This window comes from Corylus avellana, chromosome ca10 (assembly GCF_901000735.1).
Source record: "Corylus avellana chromosome ca10, CavTom2PMs-1.0".
Classification (NCBI taxonomy): Eukaryota; Viridiplantae; Streptophyta; class Magnoliopsida; order Fagales; family Betulaceae; genus Corylus; species Corylus avellana.
The window spans coordinates 11281196-11307068 of NC_081550.1; the positions used below are offsets into that span (position 1 = coordinate 11281196).

The 25873-nt window shown below is 38.3% G+C and overlaps 3 protein-coding genes across 3 annotated transcripts; all 3 read left to right on the forward strand.

Annotated features, from left to right (window-relative positions):
* The first annotated feature begins 1049 nt into the window (after positions 1–1049).
* On the forward strand, positions 1050–1805 carry LOC132162934 (uncharacterized). The gene has a single exon (XM_059573144.1). The coding sequence runs from the start codon at positions 1050–1052 to the stop codon at positions 1803–1805; it is 756 nt and encodes a 251-aa protein (XP_059429127.1).
* Positions 1806–13477: 11672 nt separating this feature from the next.
* Positions 13478–14852, forward strand: LOC132162935 (uncharacterized). The gene is made up of 4 exons (XM_059573145.1): positions 13478–13710; positions 13783–14003; positions 14096–14512; positions 14815–14852. The coding sequence occupies exons 1-4, from the start codon at positions 13478–13480 to the stop codon at positions 14850–14852; spliced, it is 909 nt and encodes a 302-aa protein (XP_059429128.1).
* Positions 14853–21451: 6599 nt separating this feature from the next.
* LOC132163554 (probable CoA ligase CCL7) lies at positions 21452–25860 on the forward strand. Its single transcript, XM_059573875.1, has 6 exons — positions 21452–22511; positions 22974–23163; positions 24101–24246; positions 24964–25031; positions 25127–25229; positions 25508–25860. Exons 1-6 carry the CDS (start codon positions 21513–21515, stop codon positions 25619–25621), a joined length of 1620 nt encoding a protein of 539 aa, XP_059429858.1. The 5' UTR covers positions 21452–21512; the 3' UTR covers positions 25622–25860.
* The last annotated feature ends 13 nt before the right edge of the window (positions 25861–25873 follow it).

The window sequence follows — 25873 nt, forward strand, 5'->3', positions numbered from 1 at the left end:
CTCAATTGGAGAAGGTACAACTAGACGACTGGGGTGCGCAGCGCGACACCTTAGCCGTTATTCACAAGCCTCAATCACACCTTCCAAATCCGTATTATGTGGAGGAGGAAGATTAATCGATTGAAGAGGAATTCCAAGAAGATGGATTCATTGATGAAGAGTTTGAGCAACAAGAAGATGTTAAAGCGCCTTCACAAGGATTCGCGGATTGGGATCCCCCACCAACATGTGATCCTGACAAGTAGGATGAAGAACCTAAGGAAAGACCCTTGCCAACTGACCAAGAAGGAAAATACATAGCAGATTAGGTTACTACCATATTTGACGGCCTTTACCCCGAAGAAGATAACCCATTGGAAGAGGGAGGACCCGTGGATGGTATGGCAGATTCTGATACGGTTTCCTAACCTCATGAGATTGATGAAGACCTTCCAGGTGAAGTGCCTAATTTTAATGATGAAGAAGTTGGTTATGTTGACTTCCTTAGTGTAAACAATATTTTGTTAAATTTTCATAACAATAATTGTGATGAGTTTTATGCGGTTGAAGAGAATTACATGTTCATAAGGGAAACAATGACTGACCCATTCTCGAGTATTTTCATGGCACATGGAAGGGAAAAAGCATGAGGGAAGCACGACAAGCCTAATGTATTGCAAGGTGGTGTGAGGAGCCTTCAAGACAATCATTGTAGCGACCCTGATTTTAGGTTAGAGTAATTCTCAGGCCTAGCCTTGATAGATGAGTTTAGAATTGTGTAGGCCCATTAGTAGGATTGAACTTATTTTAGTTGGGATCAAAACAATCTTAAGGTATATATATATATATTGATTTAAAGGTTTTTATCTCGAATGACAAGGTTGGCTGAGCGGTTTAGTATGGAATAATCTCATAAATCTATCATGAGCTCGAATCCTCATATATCAACAAAATTTTAAGGAAATTTTTACAAAAACCCTACTTCCAAAAGCCCTAGCCGCCTGCGGCTAGTATGGCAATGCCCTTCTGCCGCGGATGTTTGGTGCGGGACGTATGCAAAAATCCAAAAGATGCCTACTGAGGGTATGAGCTTTAGACAGATTGTTGAATCCGTTTTTAACAAGTGTGGGAAGGACGAAGTACGCCTTTTTGCGGGTACTGCAAGGAGGATATGGTTGCGTAGGAATGACTATGTGCATGGAGGCCTGTTTACCCACCCAACTGCTTTGTTACAAGGCGCTCTTCATTCTATGGAAGAATTTTCCGAGATTACTAAGCTGGAAGGTCCAAGACCCAGTCTCCTTGCTGTCACAGTGTCGAGGTGTTGGACTGCTCCATGTCCTAGATGGCTAAAGGTGAATTGGGATGCTTCTTTCCAACTCTCTTCGGGCAGGATGGGTTTTGGGGCAGTGGTACGAGATGAACAGGGGACGGTGAAAGCTGCTATCAGCAAAACTATGGTGGGACGTCTTGACCCGTCGGTAGCGGAAGGCAGGGCTTTGCTCGTGGCGATAGGCCTGTGTAAGGAGATGGGTTTCAGAGATATTCAATTTGAAGGGGATGCTCAAGTAGTGATAAATGCAGTAAACTCAGCGGAAACGGATTGGAGCAGAATAGGGCTCATGGTCACAGATATTAAACGTGAGCTGGAGACTCTCTCACAATGGAGGATGCAGTTCGTGCCCAGGGGTAGCAATGGAGTCGCCCATATTTTGTCGAAGGAGGCTACGACCAGTTTTTTAAATAAGTGTTGGATCAACGAGGTACCGGATTGTATTAAGGATCTTGTCCTGCTGGAGAGCAGGGCTGTATCTTTTGATACTTAATGAAAAGGAGCACTTTTTGAGTTCAAAAAAAAAAAAAAAAAAGCCCTAGCCACCTATGCATCTTAAAGGCTCCAAGTTTAAATTTTAAAGATATTACTTTTAAGGAAACTTGGTAAACTGCATTGATTTCTCTAGTCCTCTTGTGTTGAACCTAGCCTCCATTACATCCTCATCCCAATAAACAAAATTGGGTAGCATTAATCTAATTTACGTATCTATAATGGGATATTTTTATGATTTTATAGTTTAGTAATTATGTTATTGCTTTAAGAACCATTAAGAGAGAAAATCGATTATGAATTAAATCACCTTATAACAATTTACACATTACAAGAGAAATTGCCTCTACTTATTTTGGTATTATTATTATTATTATTATTATTTAAAATAAATATATTCACCTCACTAGCCTCCAAACCCTAGAAGGGTAGTCGAGAGAATAAGACAAAACCCTAGCCTCCTTTAAGATTGAAAACACACGTACATATCGTACCTCTCTCTCTCTTTGTTCTTCCTAGCACCCAAATAAATAGGAACAAGACAAAACCCTAGCCACTTTTCACATTAGCCGTACCCCACTACCCAAGCATCACTTCTCTGCAACATACTACACAAAACTCTCAAAGCTTTGAGTCATCTTCTCCGACTTTCATTTCTACTTGAGGTAAATTATTTTATTTCTCCTTGTTGATTTCTTTTATGTTTTCAATTAAATATGTAAGTATAATTGTTGTTCATACTTGTGCTATATATTGTAGATGAAAAACCTAGACCATGCCTAATCTTGAGAATACTTTATGGGATATGTCTCTACATTAGTACAACAAATTGCAACTCGTCCTTTCTTTTACATACCTTTAAGAAATCTATATTTCATATAAATATATAAATATATTTTTATTGCTTTTGACTTGTCAACCACCATGTTCATGACCTTTCTCATGTCACCTTTTAAAGAACTCATGTTTATATATATATATATATATATATATATATATCCTTTTATTGGGTGAAGTAAAAGAGAACGTGCACGCCGGCATTTTTTTTTTTTTTAATATTAAAAAATTAAAAAAAGAAAAAAGAAAATAGCCTGGCGTGCTAAGCACGCTGGCGTTCTCAGAATCACGGCCCCCTTTTATTTGCCTTGGAATTTATCAACCAACGCTATCAACCAACGCTCAATTGTCTTTCAAGAAGCCAAGAATAGTTACTTAGGAACCAAAGTGTTTTAGGCCTAATAGTATAAAATTAGATTGAAATATGATAGTACTATTATGTCATTATTGATAATTTGAATATAAAACCACATTTTTATATCAATGTTAGTCAAACAGTATTATTTGAAGGCAACCCAACTCTCTCTCTCTTCCTCTCCGTGTCTTAGATTTTTTTTTTTTTTATATTTTATTTTATAATTTTGTATTTCTTTTTTTTACGTAAAGAAAATAAATATTTTTCTATAATTTTTATTGTGTATTCGTAGAGGTGTGATTACTTCTAAGGTGTGTTTACTTCTAGGGTAAATATATCATAAGTCCGTGAGTTAAACCGCCAAAATTAAAAAATCCCTAAGGTTTTTTTTTTTTTTTTTTTCGATAAATTACTCTCTGGGTCAATCGAAATACCAATAAATATCTACCATCAATTTTTTTTAACAGTTGTTGAACAACTCATTAAAATATTAATTTAATTTTAAAATTTAAATGTAAAAATAAAATAAAATAAAAAATTGAAAGGGTGGCCAAGGGTGGCACCCCTATCCTGGGGTGGGTTGCGGCCACCCCCAGGGCGTAAGCCACCCAATGGGTGGTTTGGGTTGGCCGCGAGCCATGCCTAAGCACCCATGGGGTGGCCCATGGCCACCCCTAGGGCTGTAAATGAGCTGACACACTCGACAGCTCGCTCGATACCCGCCCGGCTAAACTCGATTCGAGCTTGAGCTTGACACTGTACAAGCTCGCGCGTTAATGTTGAAATTCGCTCGATTAGCTAGTGACACATACCCGGCTCACTCGATTAAACTCGATGGAGGCTCGAGAGTTCGACTCGTTTAAGTTGAGATTGTTTAAAGCTCGCTCGACTCGTTTAGGGCTCGTGAGCTTGACCCGAGTATCGCTCGACCCGACCCGACCGCACGAGAATGTAACTATGTTTATAGACTATGGTATAAATCAATAATAATCATATATTTAATGTGTATACAATCAACTAATTAAGGGTATAACTAGCATTATATTTATATGGACTATGTTATTAATTATAGGTTTAATGTCCAATTCAAAAAAAAAAAAAAAAAAAGTTTAATGTCTACAATTAACTAATTATGGGTATAACTAACATTATATGTATTATGTTATTAATTATAGACTGAATGTATATACAATTAACTAATTAAGGGTATAATTAACATTATATGGACTATGTTATTAATTATAGATTTAATGTGTACACAATTAACTAATTAAGGGTATAACTAACATTATATGGAATATGTTCTTAATCATAGTTATAATTTTATAATTTAATAACTTAGTTAATACTTAACACTTTTTTTTTTGAACAAAAAACTCGCTATATTATCATTGATAAAATCAGAAAGTGGAGAAAAACTCCAACAAACTATCAAGAAGATGGAGCTAATTGCTCCATCAAAATAATGTCTCTAATACAATCTGGAATGGAATCTCTCCATATTCTATCATTGACATTTGTCGTTGCCATCTTCGCCAGCGGGTGTGCCGCCTCATTTGCTTCCCGATTAACAAAAACACACCTCCACCTTGAGACCAGTTGCAAAATACGACGTGTGTCCTCCACTAAGTGTTCGAAACGGCTCCATTTCCTCATTGTAGAATTGAGAGCTTCCACCACCTGTTTTGCGTCCCCCTCCAATATTAGATGTTGGAGCCAAGGTCTCGACATAGGCTTACTGCATGAAATAAGGCAAGAGCTTCCCCCGTCGTTGGCTCAAGAGAGCCTAGCCGTGATTTGCTCATCGTAGCTACAACTCTTCCCCTTTCCTCCCGGATAACAACACCTATTCCTATCTTTCCACATGACTTGTCAAAAGCTACGTCCCAGTTCGCCTTGTACCAACCTTGATTAGGGACCACCCACTTTGTTGGTGGATTAATATTGCTCACAATGTCTTTTGCAGACTTTTGGTCGTAAATCTGCTTGAGTTCCTCGGCATATTTGGTTGTTTCCTGCACCATAATGTTTTGGCCGGTGAACACACGTTCATGTACCCATTTATTTCTCCTCATCCAAATTTGACGGGCAAGTTGAACAAATAATGCAAGGTCCTCTTTCCCACATCTGACCATCATCAATTCTACCACCGACATAAAATCAGTTCCGGTTGTAACACTCTTTTGGAAAATTCTTTTGCAGCAGCCCCATACATCCATAGCTGCTGGGCATCCCCAAAGAGCATGTAAGGCTGTTTCAGGTTCCCTCTCACAGATTCGGCAAAATGGTTATTTCACCACCTTTCTTTGCAGTAAATTGTCTTTTGTAGGCAGCAGATTATGGCATGCTCTCCAGAAAATTTTTTTTGCTATATTTTGGATGGGTAATTTCCACAATATCTTCCAGATTGGGCTATCCTTTTTTTGTTTTGAGCTTTCCGGGGCCTTCCTACCATCCACCTCTTTCGCCAAATGGTATGCACTTTTCACCGAGAAAATGCCTAAATTTGTGCATCTCCAGATCTGAGTGTCCGGTTGATTTGTGCGGCTAATTGGAATAGTGTTTATCGCTGCTATCTCCTCCACCGTGAATAAATCTGCTAGCTTATGTTGATCCCACCACATTGTTTCCCAATTGATTAGTGTACATACCTTACAGTTCAGATTCGTGGACTGTGGAAGAGAATGAATTCGATAGGTCCATGGCTTTGGGATCCAGCTATCACCCCATACGTTCACTTCTTGGCCATTACCAATTCTCCAAAATAACCCAGCCTCAAGTAAATCTCTAGCCCCATGGATGCTCCTCCATGCAAAGGATGGCTTGGTACCCAACTTTGCCTTCAAAATACTCGCCGTTAAACTGTTAGGAGATTGAAGAAGTCGCCAACATTGTTTTGCGAGTAATGCCTTATTGAAGCTCACCAAATCTCTGAATCCCATACCCCCACGATCTTTTGGCAGACCCATCTGACTCCATCTCATCCAATGGATTTTAGAATCATTCTCTTGATGCCCCCACCAAAATTTTTGCATCAAAGAATTAATTGCACCACACAGTCCCTTGGGTAAGAGGAAAATGCTCATACTATATGTCGAAATGGCTTGGATCACCGCTTTCAATAAAATCTCCTTCCCAGCTTGCGACAAAAATTTTAGCTTCCAATTGCCCAAGTGCCTCCACACGCTATCCTTAATACTTTTAAAAGCTTGATTCCGAGACTTCCCCACTAGTGCTGGCAACCCCAAATATTTGTCGTACCGCTGCGTAGATGGTATTCCTGCCATCCTCAATAGTTCCTGCTGGGTCACAGTTGGGGTATTGCGACTAAAAAAAAAAAAACGACGTCTTTGCTTGGTTAAGCCGTTGTCCCGAAGCCAACTCATAATCATGTAAAATTTTTGACATTTTCCGCCAATGAAGTGGAGTAGCCTTGCAAAACAAAAGACTGTCGTTGGCAAAGAAAAGATTATTTAACCAGGGTCCTTTTTTGGAGGTAGGAACCCCAGGTAATTCACCGCTTCTTTCCGCTCGGGTTAGGAGAGCACTAAGAGCTTCTGCACATAACAAAAACAGATACGGTGATATGGGGTCCCCTTGTCGAATTCCCCTAGAAAGGAAAATTCGACCCGTAGGTGTTCCATTAACAAGGACTTCGTAATTTGCAGATTTAACACACATCATAATCATTTGAGTCCCGCGATTATCAAAACCCATCTGGCACATTAAAGCTTCTAAGAAATCCCATTCCACCCTATCATTGGCTTTACACATGTCGAGTTTAGCCGCCATATAACCCACCTTTCCCCACATCCTTGAATGCATAGTATGGAGAGTCTCATATGCAGCTAAAATGTTATCTGTAATTAAACGTCCTGAGATAAAGGCACTTTAGTTTGGGGATATTATTTCTGGTAGCACCACTTTCAGTCTATTGGCAAAAGTTTTAGAGACAAGCTTATAAAACACATTCCATAGACTAATTGGTTGGAATTCCGTAACACAAGAGAGATTAGCCATTTTTGGAATTAGAGCAATATAAGTCAAATTAAGCTCTTTATTCAAGCACCCATTATTCAAAATATGAATTACAACATTACTAACCTCCACCCCACATTAGCCCAATTCTTTTGGAAAAAGCCTGCTGAAAAACCATTAGGCCCCGGTGCTTTAAGTGGTGACATTTGATTTGAAGCCGAATTCACTTCCTCCACCGTGAATTCCTTAAGTAGAGTCTCGTTCATAGCTGGGGTCACCCGTTTCTCCACCGCCTCTATCACTTGTGACATATGCCTTGGAACTTCAGCAGTAAATATATTAGTAAAATATCTGACAAAAGCTTCCCCAATTTGATCCTGAGATTCCCACACTGCCCCTCTCTCATCTGAAATACGTGTGATCAGTTGTGCCTTTTTTTTCTCATTTGCACAAGCATGAAAAAATTTTGTGTTTTGGTCCCCATACCTCATCCAATCAACTTTGGCTCGTTGACGCCAATGAAGATCTTCCTCTTCTTGCAACTTGTACAGGTCTGATTTCAATTTTTGAATGAGAGAAGCATTCACATCTTCATTTTTATTTTGCTCCAGGAGCAGATTTTCAGCTACCTGTTGGATCCTTCTCACATTTTTCCTGCCGTTTACCTGCTGCCACCTCAACAAGCTGCATTTACTCTCTTGTAATTTGGCCTCCATTGATTTCCACGTTCCCTGCACAGTCTTCTTCACTCTCCAAATTTTTTTAATGGCTTTTTTACATTCTCTATTCTCCCCCCACTCAGCCTCAAAACGGAAAAGTCTCCCTTGCCTTCTTATTTTACTGCTGCCGATTGGATTTATAAAGAGTGGAAGATGGTCCAAACAAATGGACACCTCCATGGATGACTCCACGTTAGGATACATGTTATGCCATGCATGATTAGCAACAACCCTATCCAACCTTTCCATTGTATAATCATCCCCTTCACGCCCATTATTCCAAGTAAACAACGGTCCTTTACATAGAAGCTCATAAAAGCCACAAAAGTCTAGAGTATTTTGAAAATTCTCCATAAGATACCGTGGTCGTCGCCTACCCCTTACTTTTTCAGAATCTATTAGAATTTCATTGAAATCCCCCGCACATAACCATGGTCCCGGCACCATAGATTTTAGAAACCTCAAAAGCCCCCATGCCTCAATGCGCTTGTGTGTTTCTGGATGACCATAGAAACCCGTAAAGGTCCATTGCACCATATTTGTTGGTTTAACTGTAGCGTTGATGTGTCGCTGGCTGTAATTCTGAATTTCAATCCCCATTTCATCCCTCCAAAGGAACGCTAAGCCTCCACTTCTTCCGATACTATCCACTGCTAACATATTCTTGAAGCCCAATTTTTGTTTTATAATAGTCATCTTTTTATTGCGCAACTTGGTCTCCATGAGGAAAACCATTACGGGACACTTCTCCTTCACCTTACGGCAAAGTTCACGAACTGTTTGAGGGTTCCCAAGCCCTCTACAGTTCCAACATAATATCATCATACCGGTCGGCGGGGCTATGACCCAGTCCCCGCCATTCCCGATCTGTCATTGAGTGCGTCCTCCTCATCTCTTAGTTTAAGTGTTTTTTCCAGTTGTTTTTTACCCTGCTTCACTGTCTTCTGCTTAGGATCCACATTGTTCTCCTCATTATCTCCTTCTCCTTTTCTCTTGCCTATAGTTATTGATAAGTCGAGGTCCAGCCTCAATTGTCCAGCCCTCGCCCTTCTTTTCCACTTCTGCACCACGTGGAACTGGCCATTTAATCCTGTTGGCAGCTCCTCATTAAAAACTCCTCCAGTAGATGTGCCATCTGTCTCGCAACCTATCTTCTCCTTATGGTGCGTAGTATCCTCCATTACTTCCTGTATTGTTTCCCTATATTTCTGACTATATTTATCTTCTCCATAATTTATGACGCCTGCATTTCTTTCAGCTCCTTTCCCCTTTTGCTTTAAAATCTGGGCTGACCGCATTAATTCACTTTCCTTCCTTTGCCTTTCAGTAACGTCCATATTATTATTCTCCATCAATATAGCTATTTTTTTTTTTTTTTTTACCGAAAACAGCTAGCTGCTCATAATGATCTCCATGATTCCCTCCATGATCTACACCATCTCCATTACTGCTCGTTGTATCCATAACGGTAACTCCTCCGCCAACCACCGGGAACATCGGGGCCTCCTGTCGTGGGTTGTCCTCCAGCACAACCGGAGATGGAATCCCGCTGCCCCCACCTGAAGAACCGGCCCCCATAGATTTACTACTCCGCTCCTCCTCCATGTTCGCAGCCGCTCCTTCTTTCTCCGCCCCGTACCTCCCAGCAAATCTTGAAGAATCTTGGTCTCCACGCCTTCTAGGAGAGGGCACCCTCAACCATGGCCCATACTCAACCACCGACTCCTATGTTCGACGCCAACTAATATTAGAGCAACCCGTCTGTCCATGACTGATTTTTCCGTAGTCAAAACAATACCTTGGCAATCTTTCATACTGGAAAGTAATCAATCTTTTTTTCCCTAACAGATTGATAACTCTTCCTCTGGCAAGAGGTTTCGTCAGGTCAATTTTAATTCTGACTCGCAAATACTTTCCCCACCCTACACCATCCTCATCAGTGTCTACCTCCTCCACCGTCCCCATAGTGGAACCAATTTGGAGACCAACCTCCTTTCCCATGCAAGCAAGTGGGAGATTGAACATTCTTACCCAAAACTCCGCTTGTTCAAAATCTATCTCTGTCAGGGATGACAAACCGTCGAAGTCCACCACAGAGAAAATGTTCCCTTCAAATATCCTTGGTCGTCCTTCCAGCACCCTTATTTTGTCCCATTCATGCTCAAATTCCATCAAGAACAGATTATCACCCACCACTTTGAATGACAGATGACCTGTAGGGCGCCAACCCTTCATTAGCTTACGTTTGATAGTATCTTTTCCAACAAAATGATCGGCTATTAGTTTACCCACCAAGCAGCACTTTCCCCGTGACACCAAAACCTCCATCGTATGTGGCTGAATCTCCACCTCTCCAATCTCCCCCTCATTAAGTGAAAGATTCTCCCAAAGCCTTGTGATCTCTTCCGCTATCTCCATAACAAAACTTCTCGGATCCACTAAGTTACAAAATACAGTAAAAAACAGCTAGCCTCCACCGTTCGAAGAACGTGAAGATTAGTTTTGCTTCTCCTCTAGGGTTTTGAGACTAGAGAGAAAAAATTCTAGATGAGGCTCCTCAAAGTCGATGCTCTGTTAGTATTAAGTAACTATAATTTCAAACATTATGGAACCTCCCATGTACTTTTCAATATAAAATAGCCACCATTGAGGTACCATAAACATCTACCAAGGATTTTAGGTGCAATGTAAAGTACAAGTGATCATTCTTCCTCGCCCAAACCTTTTTACTTAACACTTAATATATACTAAATTATATATATATATATATATATATATATATATACACTAAATTACAAAACATAAGAATGAGAATGTATGATATAACTTATAAGTTATAAGTAACTGCAAAGGTAGTTAATATGTAACTACTAATTAGTTATATACTTTCTTGTTTTTTTTTTTTTTTTCCTAAGGAATTAGTTATATACTAATTATGTTACTTGTTGCTAGTTAATAGTGTGTGACATTATTATAATTTAATTGTAACAGTTTAACATATTAATTATTACATATATGATATATGAATCATATGATATATCATATATGAATCAATATGATTTGAAATTATTACAAAGTTACTAACATGTAACACTATATACAAAATTGATTATAAATTATTACATATATGATGTATTGATGTATGATATATTAATTACAAATTTCAAATTTAATATGTAATTAATGACAACTATGTTTATGAACTATAGTCTATATATGTTACTTACTTACTTGTTTATGTCTTAGAGATATATTAATTAGGACTAGGAGACTTAAAACACTAAAACAATTAGACATTATAGACTACTAGTTAGTCTAGTTACTTAGTTAATAACCTAGGGATAAGTTGATAACTAAATAATCTAACATGATAAGTTATTAATATTAACTATTAATTACTACTATTACATTACTAGTTAGTCACTTAGTATTTAGTAAGTTAGTATGTTATATATTAATGGTGTTAAGTATAACATATTAGTTAAAATTGTAAATAATTCTACATATAATATGATAATAGTGATTAGTGTGTGTGACATAATGGCATTATTTGATAATACTAATAGTATGTGAAAATGTGAGTCGTGAATGTGACTATGTTTATGGACTATATTATTAATCAATAATAATCATAGATTTAATGTGTATACAATTAACTAATTAAGGGTATAACTAGCATTATATTTATATGAGACTATGTTATTAATAATAGGTTTAATGTATTGGTGTATGGTATATTAATTACAAATTTCAAATTTAATATGTAATGTAGCTATGTTTATGAACTATAGTCTATATATGTTACTTACTTGTTTTTGTCTTAATGATATATTAATTAGGATTCAGAGACTTAAAACACTAAAACAATTAGACATTATACACTACTAAATAATGCTAAATAATACAACCATTTTTAAACCTATTTATTTTTTTGTGATATTTTTAAACCTATTTAGTATTTACTTAAAATTTTGTTTTAGAGTTTTTATAGGTACTATTGCATGCATGGTTTGTTGCGTACTTTAGTTAATTAAACGGCTGTGATTTAATTGATACGAATTTGTATTTAATTGTAACTGTTTTGATCATTTATTGGATAATTAAGAAGCGAGCTCATCTAAAATCACCCATACTAGATTATTCTGATTATTTGAAATTTGAAATATTTCATCTTAGAATCATAGCCGTCCGATTTTAATTGATTTAATAATAACCATTGGATTTGATAAATGGAATGCAGCTGTAATCCATTCCTAATGTGAGAGTTATATGGTGTTCCACATAACACCTTGAGCTCATTAATCCGTTGTTCTGAATTTAATCTGAAAATAAAGATCAAAATTAACGGTCAAGATCATTTATTGGATAACGCATGGAACTGGATTCACCAACTCATGCATGTGGAGGATAAATTCACTCTCGTACTTCCCTACACATGCATGGTCTACGAGACTGCAACAGTCTCAGTTTGCACGCAAGCTGTCTCAGCCGTCCAAAATTTTGTGATGAAATCTAAGCCGTTGGATGCATGCAATGGATGACAATTGTAAACCATTTAATTGCGTAGGAGTTATATGGTGCATCCGAATCGTTGTAAGCTTCCCTTGATTGAGCTAATCCAACGTCCTTTATTGAATGAGAAGATAAGGATCAAAATAAATGGTCAAGATCATTTATTAGATAGTGAGCTCACATGAAATTACTCATACTATATTATTATGATTATTTGAAATTTGAAACTTTTCATCTTATAATTATAGTCGTCGGATGTAACTTGATTTAATCCAAGCCGTTGATTCTGTTGAGGAAATAAATCTGTGCAACGGTCATAAAACAATCGAGAAAGGCAAATTCCCAACCAGCAACGTTAACATTCCTTCTACATAGATAATTTCCATGTATAGAAGATCTTAACATTATTTTTGTAACGGCTATGTAAATCATTTTTATGTATAAATACCCATCATGTAAATCAATTATCATCAAGTAATACATACAAAATTCCTTCTCAGTTTAGTTTTTATCATGGTATCAGAGCATAGCATAGATTCTGAGAGAATGAAAAAACTCTATTTCTACAATTGAAAAACAGAGTCTTTTTTTTTCATACCTGCTGCACTTTGTTTTTTTTTGCAGTGTCTCGGCAATATCTTCCCGATTACTTTGGGTGTTGGTCTCACCCGTTTTTCGCCGGTCAGAAGCTGTCCTCCACCCGTCATAGTGGTCCTCGTTAGTCAGAGGCCACTATTTGCATCGTCAAGCTAGCGACCCAGTGGTCCTCGTTGGTCAGAGGCCGCCAATCCACGCCCCAAGGATTTTTTCTGCTTCAATCCTTGCTCAGAGGCCCTCCTCGCTCCAACCCACGCCCAATCCGTGAATTTTTGGTGTTGCGGCAACAGGTCCTCGTATACCCATGTCCTCTGATTTGTGAGCAGTTTATAATTGCACAAAGAAGAAGACTCTTTTTTTGGCTTTTAGGTAAATCGTTCTTACCCATTTCCTTTCTTTTTTTTAGCTTTATATTTCCCTTATTTTTTTTGATTGGACCCCTAGCCCATCAGTGAAGCCCATTAAACCATTGATTTTTTTTGTTTTCACTAAACCCACACACCAGACTAGTAGTTCACTCATTTTTTTAATTTTTTTTGTCCAAGCCCATTTTATCCACATCAGCCCACAACCCAATCTGCCTCCCTGTTATACTACACGTAGTTTAGGCTGGTTACACATCACCCTAAGCTACAAGTAGTTTAGTGTGAAAAGAAAAAAAGAAAAAAAGAAAAAATGCCGGACACCATCACTCCCACAGCCTTCGTACCTCCTTCCCAAGATGCCAATCATCATTTATACCTCCACCATTCCGACCATCCGGGTGTGGTATTGGCCTCTCAATCCCTCAATGGAGAAAATGATCAAACATGGAGCCGAGCAATCACTATGGCTCTTAGCGCCAAGAACAAACTCGGATTTATTGACGGGACTATCTCTCCATTAGCAGCCTCCTCCAAAGATTTTCCGCAATAGAGCCGTTGCAACAATATGGTAAAATCTTGGTTATTAAATTCTATTTCTAATGACATTTGCACCAGTGTTATTTATTGTAACCTTGCGAGGGACATCTGGTTGGACCTTAAAGAGCGATTTTCTCAAGTGAATGGTCCTCGCATGTTTCAACTAGAGCAAGATATCAGCACCCTTGTCCAAGGCACCATGCCTATCGCCACATACTTCACAAAACTAAAAGGGTTATGGGATGAACTATCCACAATTCAACCCAACGCCCCTTGCACCTGTGGCGCACTAAAAGAGGGTCTCCAACTTCAACAATGTCAGCGTACTATAAAGTTCCTCATGGGTCTCAATGAGTCATATGCATTGTTCGGGAACATATTCTCTTAATAGAACCATTGCCTTCCGTCAATCGTGCATATGCCTTGGTCCTTCAAGAAGAACGCCAACGCAACATTACCACCCCACCCACCATTGAAGGCATTGCCTTAGCTGCAAAAGCTACTCTTCCACCACGGAAGGACAATCGATCTGGCTTTCAGAAGAAGGAAAGAATAAAATGCACTTATTGCGGTCGTGATGGTCATACTAGTGAGCGGTGCTACCAACTTCACGGATTTCCTCCTACTCGTCGCAAGATTGACTCAGGCTCAGGCTCTAGTCCTAAGCCCCGTGCTCATCAGGTTTCCATTACCAGCAGTCTTCCTTTTACACCTGATCAATGCCAACAACTACTTGCAATTTTGAATAACATTACTCCACAACAGTCCATGGCCCACCAAGCAGGTAGTACCGAGCCATCTCTTTCAGGTACGTCTTCTGTCTTATATGATGACTCATTATGGATTCTTGATAGTGGTGCTACTGATCATATGGTTTGTTCTCCCACTACCTTGACCCAATCCTATCCTGTTCATGGTCGTACTGTCCAATTACCTGATGGCTCATATGCCTCCGTATCACACATTGGATCTGTGACTTTTTCCTCTCCACTTGTTCTTCATAATGTCCTTTGTGTTCCTACTTTTCATTTTAACCTCATTTCTGTGCGTACACTATGTCGCACATTGCATTGTCTCATTATTTTTTCTTCTGCCTTTTGTCTCATCCAGGACCTTCGCTTGACGAAAATGATTCGTTTGGGCACTGAGCAGGATGGTTTGTATTACTTCACCAACACGAGACCCTCAAGGTGTCAGGTGGCAAAGTCAACCCCAGAGCTTTGGCATCGCCGATTAGGTCATCTTTCCAATAAAGTTTTGTCTTTTCTTTCCAATAATGTATATGAAATTTGTAGTTCAAATTCAGAACAATGTCTTGTTTGTCCTTTAGCAAAACAAACTCGTATTCCATTTCCAACTAGTCAAATTTCTTCTACCACACCTTTTGCATTAATACACGTTGATATTTGGGGTAGTTACCGTACTCCTTCCATTAATGGGGCACATTATTTTCTGACTATTGTTGATGACTACACCCGATATACATGGGTCTATTTGATGCAACATAAATCTGAGGCTCGCTCTCTCTTACAATCTTACATTAATCTTGTCGAAAATCAATTCTCGACCACCATCAAGATAATTCGTAGTGATAATGGTCCTGAATTTACTATTCCATCATTTTATTCCGCCAAAGGCATCATTCATCAAACTAGTTGTGTCTCTACTCCACAACAAAATGGTGTTGTTGAACGCAAGCATCGTCACCTTCTCAATATGTCTCGAGCCTTACTCTTTCAAGCCCACTTGCCCACACGTTTTTGGGGAGACGCTATCTTAACAGCTGCCTATTTGATTAATAGAACTCCTACTCCCCTCCTATCAGGTAAAACTCCATATGAGAAGTTATACAACTCAAAACCTCAATACAATCACTTACGAGTTTTCGGTTGTTTGTGCTTTGCTTCTACTCATTCCCAAAAACCATCCAAATTTGACCCTCGTGCTATACGATGTGTCTTCCTAGGTTACCCTTATAGCCAAAAGGGATATCGTCTATATGATCTTGATCACCACAAAACCTTCATCTCTCGTGATGTACTTTTTTATGAAGATCATTTCCCTTTTGCCCAAACCACCCCTAAACAATCTTCGCAGGTCTTACCTATTCCTTTTGACCTCCCTAATGATGCCCTTACCCTCTTGTCACCTGTTGTTGAAGCTTCGGATGCCCCTTCTGCCCCTCAGACTACCTCTTCCCCACCTCCGGTCACTCGGCGATCTACTCGGTCGACCCAGCCACCTGCATACTTGCGTGATTTTCATCTTGCACAGACTTTACCGTCTCGTACCACTCAATCATCTGAGTCAGCGTTGGTGCGTTCCTCAGGTTCCCCTTACTCTCTTGACGCATTTTTATCTTATGCTTGTCTCTCTAACCACCATCGTGCCTTTAGTGCTGCTATTTCTCTTGCACAAGAGCCAAAGTCTTTTTTGCAGGCCATGCAGGATTCCAAGTGGCGAGATGCAATGCGTGCTGAGGTGGATGCTCTAGAGTCAACTCAGACATGGACTCTGACCCCTCTTCCACTCGGAAAGAAACCCATTGGCTGCAAATGGGTTTACAAAATAAAATATCACCTAGATGGTTCTGTGGAACGATATAAAGCTCGCTTAGTGGCCAAAGATTACAACCAACAAGCTGGCATTGATTATACAGAGACCTTTACTCCTGTTGCTAAGATGGTCACTGTCCGCTCTTTCCTTGCCCTTGCTGCCTCCTACGGTTGGCACTTGCATCAACTTGACGTCAACAATGCCTTCCTTCATGGTGACCTTGACGAAGAAGTTTACATGCACCTTCCTCCTGGTTTCGGACGAAAGGGGGAGACTAGAGTTTGCAAACTCAACAAATCCCTATATGGGCTTAAACAAGCTTCGAGACAATGGTATGCAAAACTTTCTTCCACTCTCATTAGTGCAGGATATAAACAATCCAAGGCAGACTATTCACTATTCGTCCGATCCCACAAAGGTAACTTCACAGCCATTCTTGTATATGTAGACGATATTATATTGGCAGGCAACAACTTGGAGCAGATTCAGAAACTTAAGAAACATTTGGGTGACCATTTCAAACTCAAAGATTTGGGCAACCTAAAGTATTTTCTGGGTATTGAAGTAGCTCGTTCAAAGAAAGGCATCTTTTTATCACAAAGAAAGTATGCTCTTGAAATACTTGAAGATACCGGCTTTCTTGGTGCCAAGCCTAGCAAATTTCCCATGGAGCAAAATTTAGCACTCAGTAAACATGATGGAGACCTCATTGCTGATCCTTCATCATATCGTCGACTAGTTGGTTAGTTGATTTATTTAACCATTACGAGACCTGATTTGGCCTATGCGGTGCAGGTGTTGAGTCAGTTTATGGACAAACCACGCACATCCCATTTAGATGCAACACACAGAGTGTTACGCTACATCAAGCAGTCTCCAGGACAAGGAATTCTCTTATTAGCCACAAGCAATATTCAATTATACGCATTTTGTGATGCAGATTGGGCATGATGCAGAGACACTCGACGATCAGTCACTGGATATTGTATATTCCTTGGAAGCTCACCAATATCTTGGTAGACGAAAAAGCAAACAACAATATCCCGTTCTTCAGCTGAAGCAGAATACAGAGCTATGGCCTCAACCTGCTGTGAAATTACTTGGTTGAAACAACTGTTGGCGGACCTCCATATCTCACATTTACAACCAGCAAAATTGTATTGTGACAACAAGGCGGCCATTCACATCGCCTCGAATCCTGTCTATCATGAGAGAACAAAGCATATAGAGATTGATTGCCACCTCATTCGAGAAAAGCTACAAGATGGCATAATTCAAACTTTTCACATACCTACCACTCAACAGCCCGCTGATCTATTTACTAAGGCGCTAGGTTCAACACAATTTCATTACCTACTTGGCAAGTTAGGTGTCATGAATATCCACTCCAACTTGAGGGGGAGTGTTGAGGAAATAAATCTGTGCAACGGTCATAAAACAATCGAGAAAGGCAAATTCCCAACCAGCAACATTAACATTCCTTCTACATAGATAATTTCCATGTATAGAAGATCTTAACATTATTTTTGTAACGGCTATGTAAATCATTTTTATGTATAAATACCCATCATGTAAATCAATTATCATCAAGTAATACATACAAAATTTCTTCTCAGTTTAGTTTTTATCAGATTCATCTCTTTCAAGCTTCCAGCAGCCCTAACCCCAAAACAAAATTTCAAAACCCTATCTATCTCTATCTCTCACTCTCTCGGCAGCCGCTTCAATCTTCAGATGAAATCCCAGATCAAAACACTCTCTATCTCTTTCTCTTTCATTGATTTTTGTTTGACTGTGATAGATTTTGGTTGATTGTTTGTAGATTGGGTATGAGTTTGAAGGTTTTCCTCTGCGATTCTAAGTTTGAGGGTTTTCCATCTTCGTGAAAGCCAATCGCCCAAAGGTACGTTCCAATGCATAATCTGGTTGCTTCTTTTTATTTTTTCTTGACGATTTCAAATCAAAATAAGACCATATTACTTAGATTTTGATTCTGTGTTCGGGTGTTCTTTGGGGTGCTCTGTGATAGTCTACTCGGGATCTCAAACTTTAAAAGAAATGCTAAGTTTTAATTCTATATATGTTTTCAAACACTGATACTATTTTTTTTCTTTGTCAAAACAATATTGAAACCACGACAATATGTGCTAAATGACAAAGGTAAGGTTTCAATCTTAAAAGTTATTTGCATAACAGTATAGAATGACATAATGACATAGAAATGGACCGATTGTCTTTGATGATTAAGCTAGTAGAGTATAACCATGTGCTTGGGAAATCGTCGATCTCAAACTTTTAGGTTTTGTTTAGATTTATGAAACAAATTAAACAATGATAAAAATGAAAAATACGTTCAATTTCTTAAGAAATTATCTTCCTATATTGAATAAAAAATGTATGAGATTTGTTTATCTATACCTAATTGAAGGCCTAAACTTATAAAGTCTAGAAGTTTATAGTGTTGATTTTATTAATTTCTTCTTAACCATGACCCTAGGTTAGATTTGTTTATGCAATTTTATTAGTTAATTTTTTTTCTTCATATTTCTTGCAGCTGACTTTCATAACCATCAGCTTCGGTAAGAAGAACCTTCTTACCTTTGATCTTATTTAAGCATTTTTAGCAGTTCATTCTTTACACTAGATGGTCGGTTTTGGCACCAAAGGGCTTGGAGGTTCTCAATAACTTATCAAAAAAAATCTTATGTAATTTTCAAGGGAGTAAAAATTTGCTAACAAATTTTTTTTTTGGTTTATTTGTGTATGCAGTACATATTGCTTGATCAAGAAACTTCATTAAAAGCTGCCACATGTTTTCACATGCTAGTTGCTTGTTTGGTATTTTTAAGTTTCTGCATTATATAGTCTAAAAATATCTAAAAACTGTGCTTATAAATATCATATTTATTTTTTTATGCTATTGATTTGAGATTACTTTTGATACACTGATTTCAGCCCTACTAGATAAAGCTCCCTTGACATCTTGCAAGGGAGTTAAAAACATTTTACACCTTTCTTTTTTCATTGAATGCAGTGACAAAGGCTACTTTGTCTTAATGATGTTTTTAGATATGTTGATGAGGGGAACCAGGGTTTGGATAATGATGTTGAAACGCCTCCTAGTCCTGACCTTGGTAATGTGAAATGCAATTTGCAATTCAATGTATAGATGTTTGGTGCACTCTAACTGATTTGAAGGATAATTGTGTTGCAGATCCTTCGGTCTTGGAGATCCATATTTTTGTACCATCACCTGCAGTGCCAGAGGATGTTGATGTAATGGAAGTGTATAATCTTCCTGAGAAGGTACGAGATTCGATTGAAGAAGAGGAAACACCTGTTCCTGAGGTTGTTGATCAAATTTCTGATGATTGGCAGATTGTTGGCAGTTGGTGGCCACAACCTAGCTGGTGGCTAGGTTGTGAAGTCTCTTTAGATGAATTATGCCTTTTGGTCATTTGACTCATTTTAGTCATTTGTAATTTCTTCAATTTCATTTGTAATTTTGTTTGTAATTTAATTTGTTTTCTTCAATTTGAAGTTGCTTGTAATTTGTAAGGCTCTAATCTACTTGCTCTGTAAGCATGTAATTTCAGGGTGTTTATAGTTTCTGCAATTATAAGTTAGTTAGTTTAGGTTGTCCCATGAGATTAATCGTGGCCCTGTTATAATTGTCCTGAATTTTACCTGATTTAGTGAATCTTACCTTGTAAAGTGAATTTTAATTGATTTATAATTGGCTCTTGGAATCTTACCAGATTCAGTGTTAAAATTTAACTGTTTTATGAAAAAAAAAATTAAATATTAATCTTAACGAGCTGTAAACGAGCCGAGCTGCTTGTTTAAAGCTCGAACGAGCTTTTAATCGAGCTCGAGCTTGAGCCGAGCCGAGCCAATCGAGGGCTCGACTCGGCTCGAAAAGTGCCCTTTCGGGATCTCAAGCTTGATCCCGAATGTGCCAAATTTTAATTGAGCCGATCTTGAGCCAGGGCTTTCAAGCTCGGCTCGAGCTCGAGATCGGCTCGATTATTTGTCTTCCTAAAATGAGCTAGTCCGAGTTTGCCAAAGCTCGACTCGGCTCGGCTCATTTACAGCCTTGGTCACCTCTTCAATTTTTTTTTTTTTAGATTTAAATTTTAAAATTAAATTAATATTTTAATGAGATGTCTAACTGATGTTAAAAAATTTGACGGTAGGGAGTTTATTGGCATTTCGATTGACGCATGGAGTAAATTGTCGAAAAAAAAAGGTAAAATTTTTTTAATTTTGGTGAGTTAAATCAAGAATTATGATATATTTACCTTTATTTTTATTATAGGATAATAATATAGCTACTGCTTACACTTAATAGAATGAGGTTTTTACTATCAACTTTTCACAAAATAAAAGTATGTAATGACTGGAAGGAGTTCACTGTTCATCTGAACTTCTTAAAAACATTGACAAAGATTTTCTACAAAAAAGTTAGTAGATTTTCAAATTACAAAAATTTAGATGGGTTATATGCATCGAAATTCATAAAAAAGAAAAAAAAAAAAAATTGTTACATGTCACAAGGGGTGGCAAGTTATTGAGGTAGCCGAAAAATTTTTTCCTCCCAAAATGTTATTTCTTCACTTTTGATTGAAGAAAGATTATTCTTTAGAAAACCAAAATATAATTTTTTTTTTTTTTTCAAAACTTTTTCACATGCAAGAACCCAAAAAAATATAATTAACTTTTAATTATAACCTACCTACGAAATTAGCCGCTAAAATAGTCTAAATTTCGTAATTTGAGAGATATTATAATCGGGCTATTATTCAACAAAAAAAAAAAAAAAAAAGGGGCTGGAGTGGCTGCCCACCCCCTGCAACAGGAGAAAAATGGTGAGCGTCTTATGTGATTTATCTATATCGTCTTCTATGACTCACTAATACCCAACGTACGTACGAGATTAGACGCTAAAATTGCTGTAACCATCTATCTTATCCTTGACTAGTATCTGACCTCAGCCTAGCTCAAGTTCATCTCCTCAGTGACACCAAACAAACACCCTGATTTGCGTGCCGTAATTGAATACAACTTCGCTAGGATAATGAAATGTACGTCGAGCGTAAATTTTTTTTTTTTTTTTTTTTAAAAAAATTTTTAAATTAAAATAATAAAATAAAATTTTAATGTACATCACTGTTGATGCACGAGATCATTACCCCTACTGGCTATAATCTATAGCATCATCCCATCTGCTTGAATTTCTCTCCGCTTCTCTAATGGAAAAATCGGGGTACGGCCGAGATGGCATCTTCCGGTCTCTCCGGCCGCCTCTTGTGCTCCCCAAAGATCCCAACCTCTCCATGGTCACATTCCTCTTCCGAAACTCTTCCTCTTATCCTCACAAACCGGCCCTTATCGACGCCGATTCCTCCCAAACCTTATCTTTCTCCCACTTCAAATCCACCGTCGCCAGAATCTCCCGCGCCTTTCTTCGCCTCGGCATCACCAAGAACGACGTCGTCCTAATCTTCGCCCCGAATTCTATCCAGTTCCCTCTCTGCTTCCTCGGCATCGTCGCCGTCGGCGCCATCGCCACCACCGCCAACCCCCTCTACACGGTCCGCGAGCTCGCCAGGCAAGTCAAAGATTCGAACCCGAAGTTGATCATAACCGTCCCGGAATTGTGGGACAAAGTCAAAGATTTCAACCTCCCAGCTGTCTTTCTAGGGTCCAATCATTCTTCTACTTTTTCAAACGTTATCCATTTCGACGCATTGGTTGAATTGGGCGGGTCCGGGTCGGATTTCCCGGACAGCAATGTGAAGCAAAACGACACCGCGGTGCTGCTATACTCTTCCGGGACGACCGGAACGAGCAAGGGGGTGATCCTGACTCACAGGAATTTCATTGCGGCGTCTCTGATGGTGACGATGGACCAAGAGCTCTCCGGCGAGGCGCACAACGTGTTCCTCTGCGTCCTGCCGATGTTCCACGTGTTCGGGCTGGCGGTGATCGTCTACTCGCAGCTGCAGATCGGGAACGCTGTGGTGTCAATGGGAAGGTTCGAGCTGGAGAAGATTCTGAAGGCGGTGGAGAGGTACAGGGTGAGCTACTTATGGGTCGTACCGCCGATCATTCTGGCGCTGGCAAAGAACAGCGTCGTGAAAAAGTACGATCTCTCGTCGTTGAGGCATCTCGGTTCAGGCGCGGCGCCTCTGGGGAAGGATTTGATGGAGGAGTGCGCCAGGAACATTCCTCAGGCCACCATCACTCAGGTGCTTTGACGTTACTGATTTTCATTTGGTAATTGGGCTTCCTTTTAAGCCTGCAGCTTTGACAGCGAACCAAAATAATTATTTAATAATTAAATAATTATTTAATTATTTAATTATTTAATAATTAAATGATTGTAACTATGTTCTCTTTTTCTTTTTTGAAAGTTTCAAGTTTCGTGTTTTGATTTTTGTTTCAAAGTTCTCTTCTGTCTCTGACAATGCTTTTTACGACAAAAAGCAAAAAACATTTCTAAAACAATTTTTACTCACGTCACAACAAAATGCCAAAAAAGCATCTCTAGTGGGTTGTTGAGTTCTCCAATCTAGCCACTGAAAATTCAATAATACTTGATAAAGGTATTAGACTTTCTGCAAAGCTTTTGGCAATTTGGTTCATGTCTTGGCTTTTGATTTGAGAGATGATGCTGTACATTTGATTTAAAATGTTCTTCATTGTTTCAGGGCTATGGCATGACGGAAACTTGTGGAATTGTTTGTGTAGAGAATCCAAGAGTGGGCGTTCGGCATTCTGGTTCAGCTGGAACACTTGTTTCGGGAGTTGAATCCCAAATAGTAAGTGTAGATACATCGAAGCCACTTCCTCCTAATCAGTTGGGGGAGATATGGGTTCGGGGGCCTAATATGATGCAAGGTATTTTCTTTCTTTGCTTCTGTCTCTCTTGATCTGAGCATGCCTGGTCCTGTTTCTCTTGTTAAAAAAAAGTTTCTGCTCTTTGATATAGAGGGAAGCCAGGTAGCTCATTATTGTTCTGGATTAAAATATTCTAGTCACCTTGCATCTTGAATGTGGCAGTTTAATGCAGTTGTCATTTCTGATTATGGACATATAAGATGATCTTTGAACAACATTTGATCATTCCATTCAATTTGTGAAAAGTATTATGCGGAAAAGTCATTCTCAAGCCAGGGATATTACTTTTTTCCGTAGCTGTTTTAATTAGAATTTTATAATAATTCTAAGGCTTCCAACAATTTCTTTTCTCCTCTCTGGTCTTGGTGTGACCGCATTTATCAGTATGCTATAGGAACTTAAAAGGTGATTTGGTGGGGAACACTGCCAAATTAGGAGTTTTATGAAGTGTGCTTTCATATGAAATGGGAATCTGAACATATACCCATTTTGATATCCCAAACGGATGTTACGGATGCAAGTTTGATTCCCACAGCGTGGTTATTGAAGATAAAGGGCTCGTTTGGTAATGCTTTTCAGATTGTGCTTTTTGCTTTTTTGTTGTAATGTGACATAAATGTGAAAATAATTTTAAGTTTTTATGAACGTTTTGTGTGTTGAATTGTTTATTAGTGCTGCAATTCTAAAAAGCATTAGGAAACGAGTCCAAAGTAGCTAGATCATGGCTGCTCTGCTCATCTCTAGATGGAGGGCAATGCTCTTTCTAACACACCAGCTCACAGGAGAACTAAAACCTCTTGTCCATTTGATCATATATAAGTTTTCAGCTTCATTGTCTCGAATGAGTGAGCTCTGCATTTATTTAACATGTTCTAGGCATTTGCTTACTGTTTTCATTCAGAAATGTAACATTACTATTGCAAAACTCCATTTTTAGGTTATTACAACAATCCACAGGCCACCAAACTGACCATAGATAAGAAGGGTTGGGTACACACAGGAGATCTCGGATATTTTGATGGAGATGGGCAACTTTATGTTGTTGACCGAATTAAAGAGCTCATCAAATACAAAGGTTTTCAGGTAACTTCCCAAAAATGTTACAAACATGCATGCAAGATCCTGCTGCTACATTGTTTTTTCTTTGTCCCCCCCCCCCAAAAAAAAAAAAAAAAAACACATTTGTTCTGTGAAAAAAGAGAAAATTTGGCTTGTCTTCGGAGTAATATATGGTGATATTGGAAGGGATTTATAGATTTGGAAAATATATGTTTGATTATAACTTATAAGAGATATGCCCTTTAGCATCCTTATGCTACTAATTAGTTAATGTCCATTGACTGAACTGCAGCAATATTTCCTGTAACCTCACTGTTCCTCATGATTTATTTTCTTTCTGGACTAAGATTTTGCTCTTGTATTGCATTCTTCCAGTTTAGATATTTTGGTTTTCTTATTGGATGTCTTCTGAGAAAGACACTCTTTACATTTCAATTGTTATATATATCGGTACATATTCGGTTTTCTGATATAATGTTAAATCACCACTTAATATTTTAACACACCCTTTTACATGTGAGTGTAAACTCTTTTTTAATAAGTGAGATCTAACATGTGGAATATTTAATTTAAATGGGATAAATTAACGGAGTCAGGTTTCGAACTAATTACTTTTGTTTTTATACTAAGGTAAACTATCGCTTGTCCCAAATGCTTACAACTCAGAGAAATAAATTGATGAAGTTATATATTTTTGTTGTAATTGTTTCTTATATTTTAATTTTCTTCAATTCTCTCTAGGTTGCGCCAGCAGAACTTGAAGGGCTGCTTGTTTCTCACCCTGAGATACTAGATGCTGTTGTCATCCCGTGAGTTCTCAACCCATGCAAAATCTGTATTACTCACATGATCAGCTTACTCTTTAAAAATCAATATAAATTTATATTTTATTTCTACCTTGCAGATTTCCTGATGCTGAGGCTGGTGAAGTCCCAGTTGCATACGTTGTTCGGTCACCCAATAGTTCACTGACAGAAGAAGATGCTATGAAATTTATTGCTAACCAGGTAAGGGGTAATTAGATTAGGCTCAGCTCCAAATGTAATTTTTAAAAACGCAGTTAAGGGTCTAGTAAAATCGCAGTTTAACTTTCAAAATCATGCGTTTTTTAAAACGTATCTCCTTATGTTTTCAAATCACAATTTTTTAGAAATACATTCCCAAATGATATATTTTTTGCAATTTGATTCAAAATTGCACTTTTAGTCTGAAATCAAAGTGTCAAACCCATGCCAAAATCCTTTTTGCATGCATCTGAGATCTAATTTCTGCTTCTTTGTCATAGGTTGCACCTTTCAAAAGATTGCGGAGAGTGACATTCATAAATAATGTCCCCAAATCAGCTTCAGGAAAGATCCTGAGAAGAGAGTTGATTCAGAAGGTAGGGTCCAGAATGTGAAATTGAATATTTGATTGCTGCAGTAAAGAAGAGTCTATGGGAAGTGGGAAGGGGGCAGAGGCAAGAATTATCCCCGGATGCACTTCTTTATTTAAATTAGATGGAATTCGGTTGAATTGTTGAAGGGGCTCGAACAATAATATTCTGTCAACAATGAAACATAGAAACATATATTCAAGCACGACAATGACATTCCATATATGAGTATGCATATAAAGTAAGGCTGTTAGTTTTTTACACGATTTGCGAATT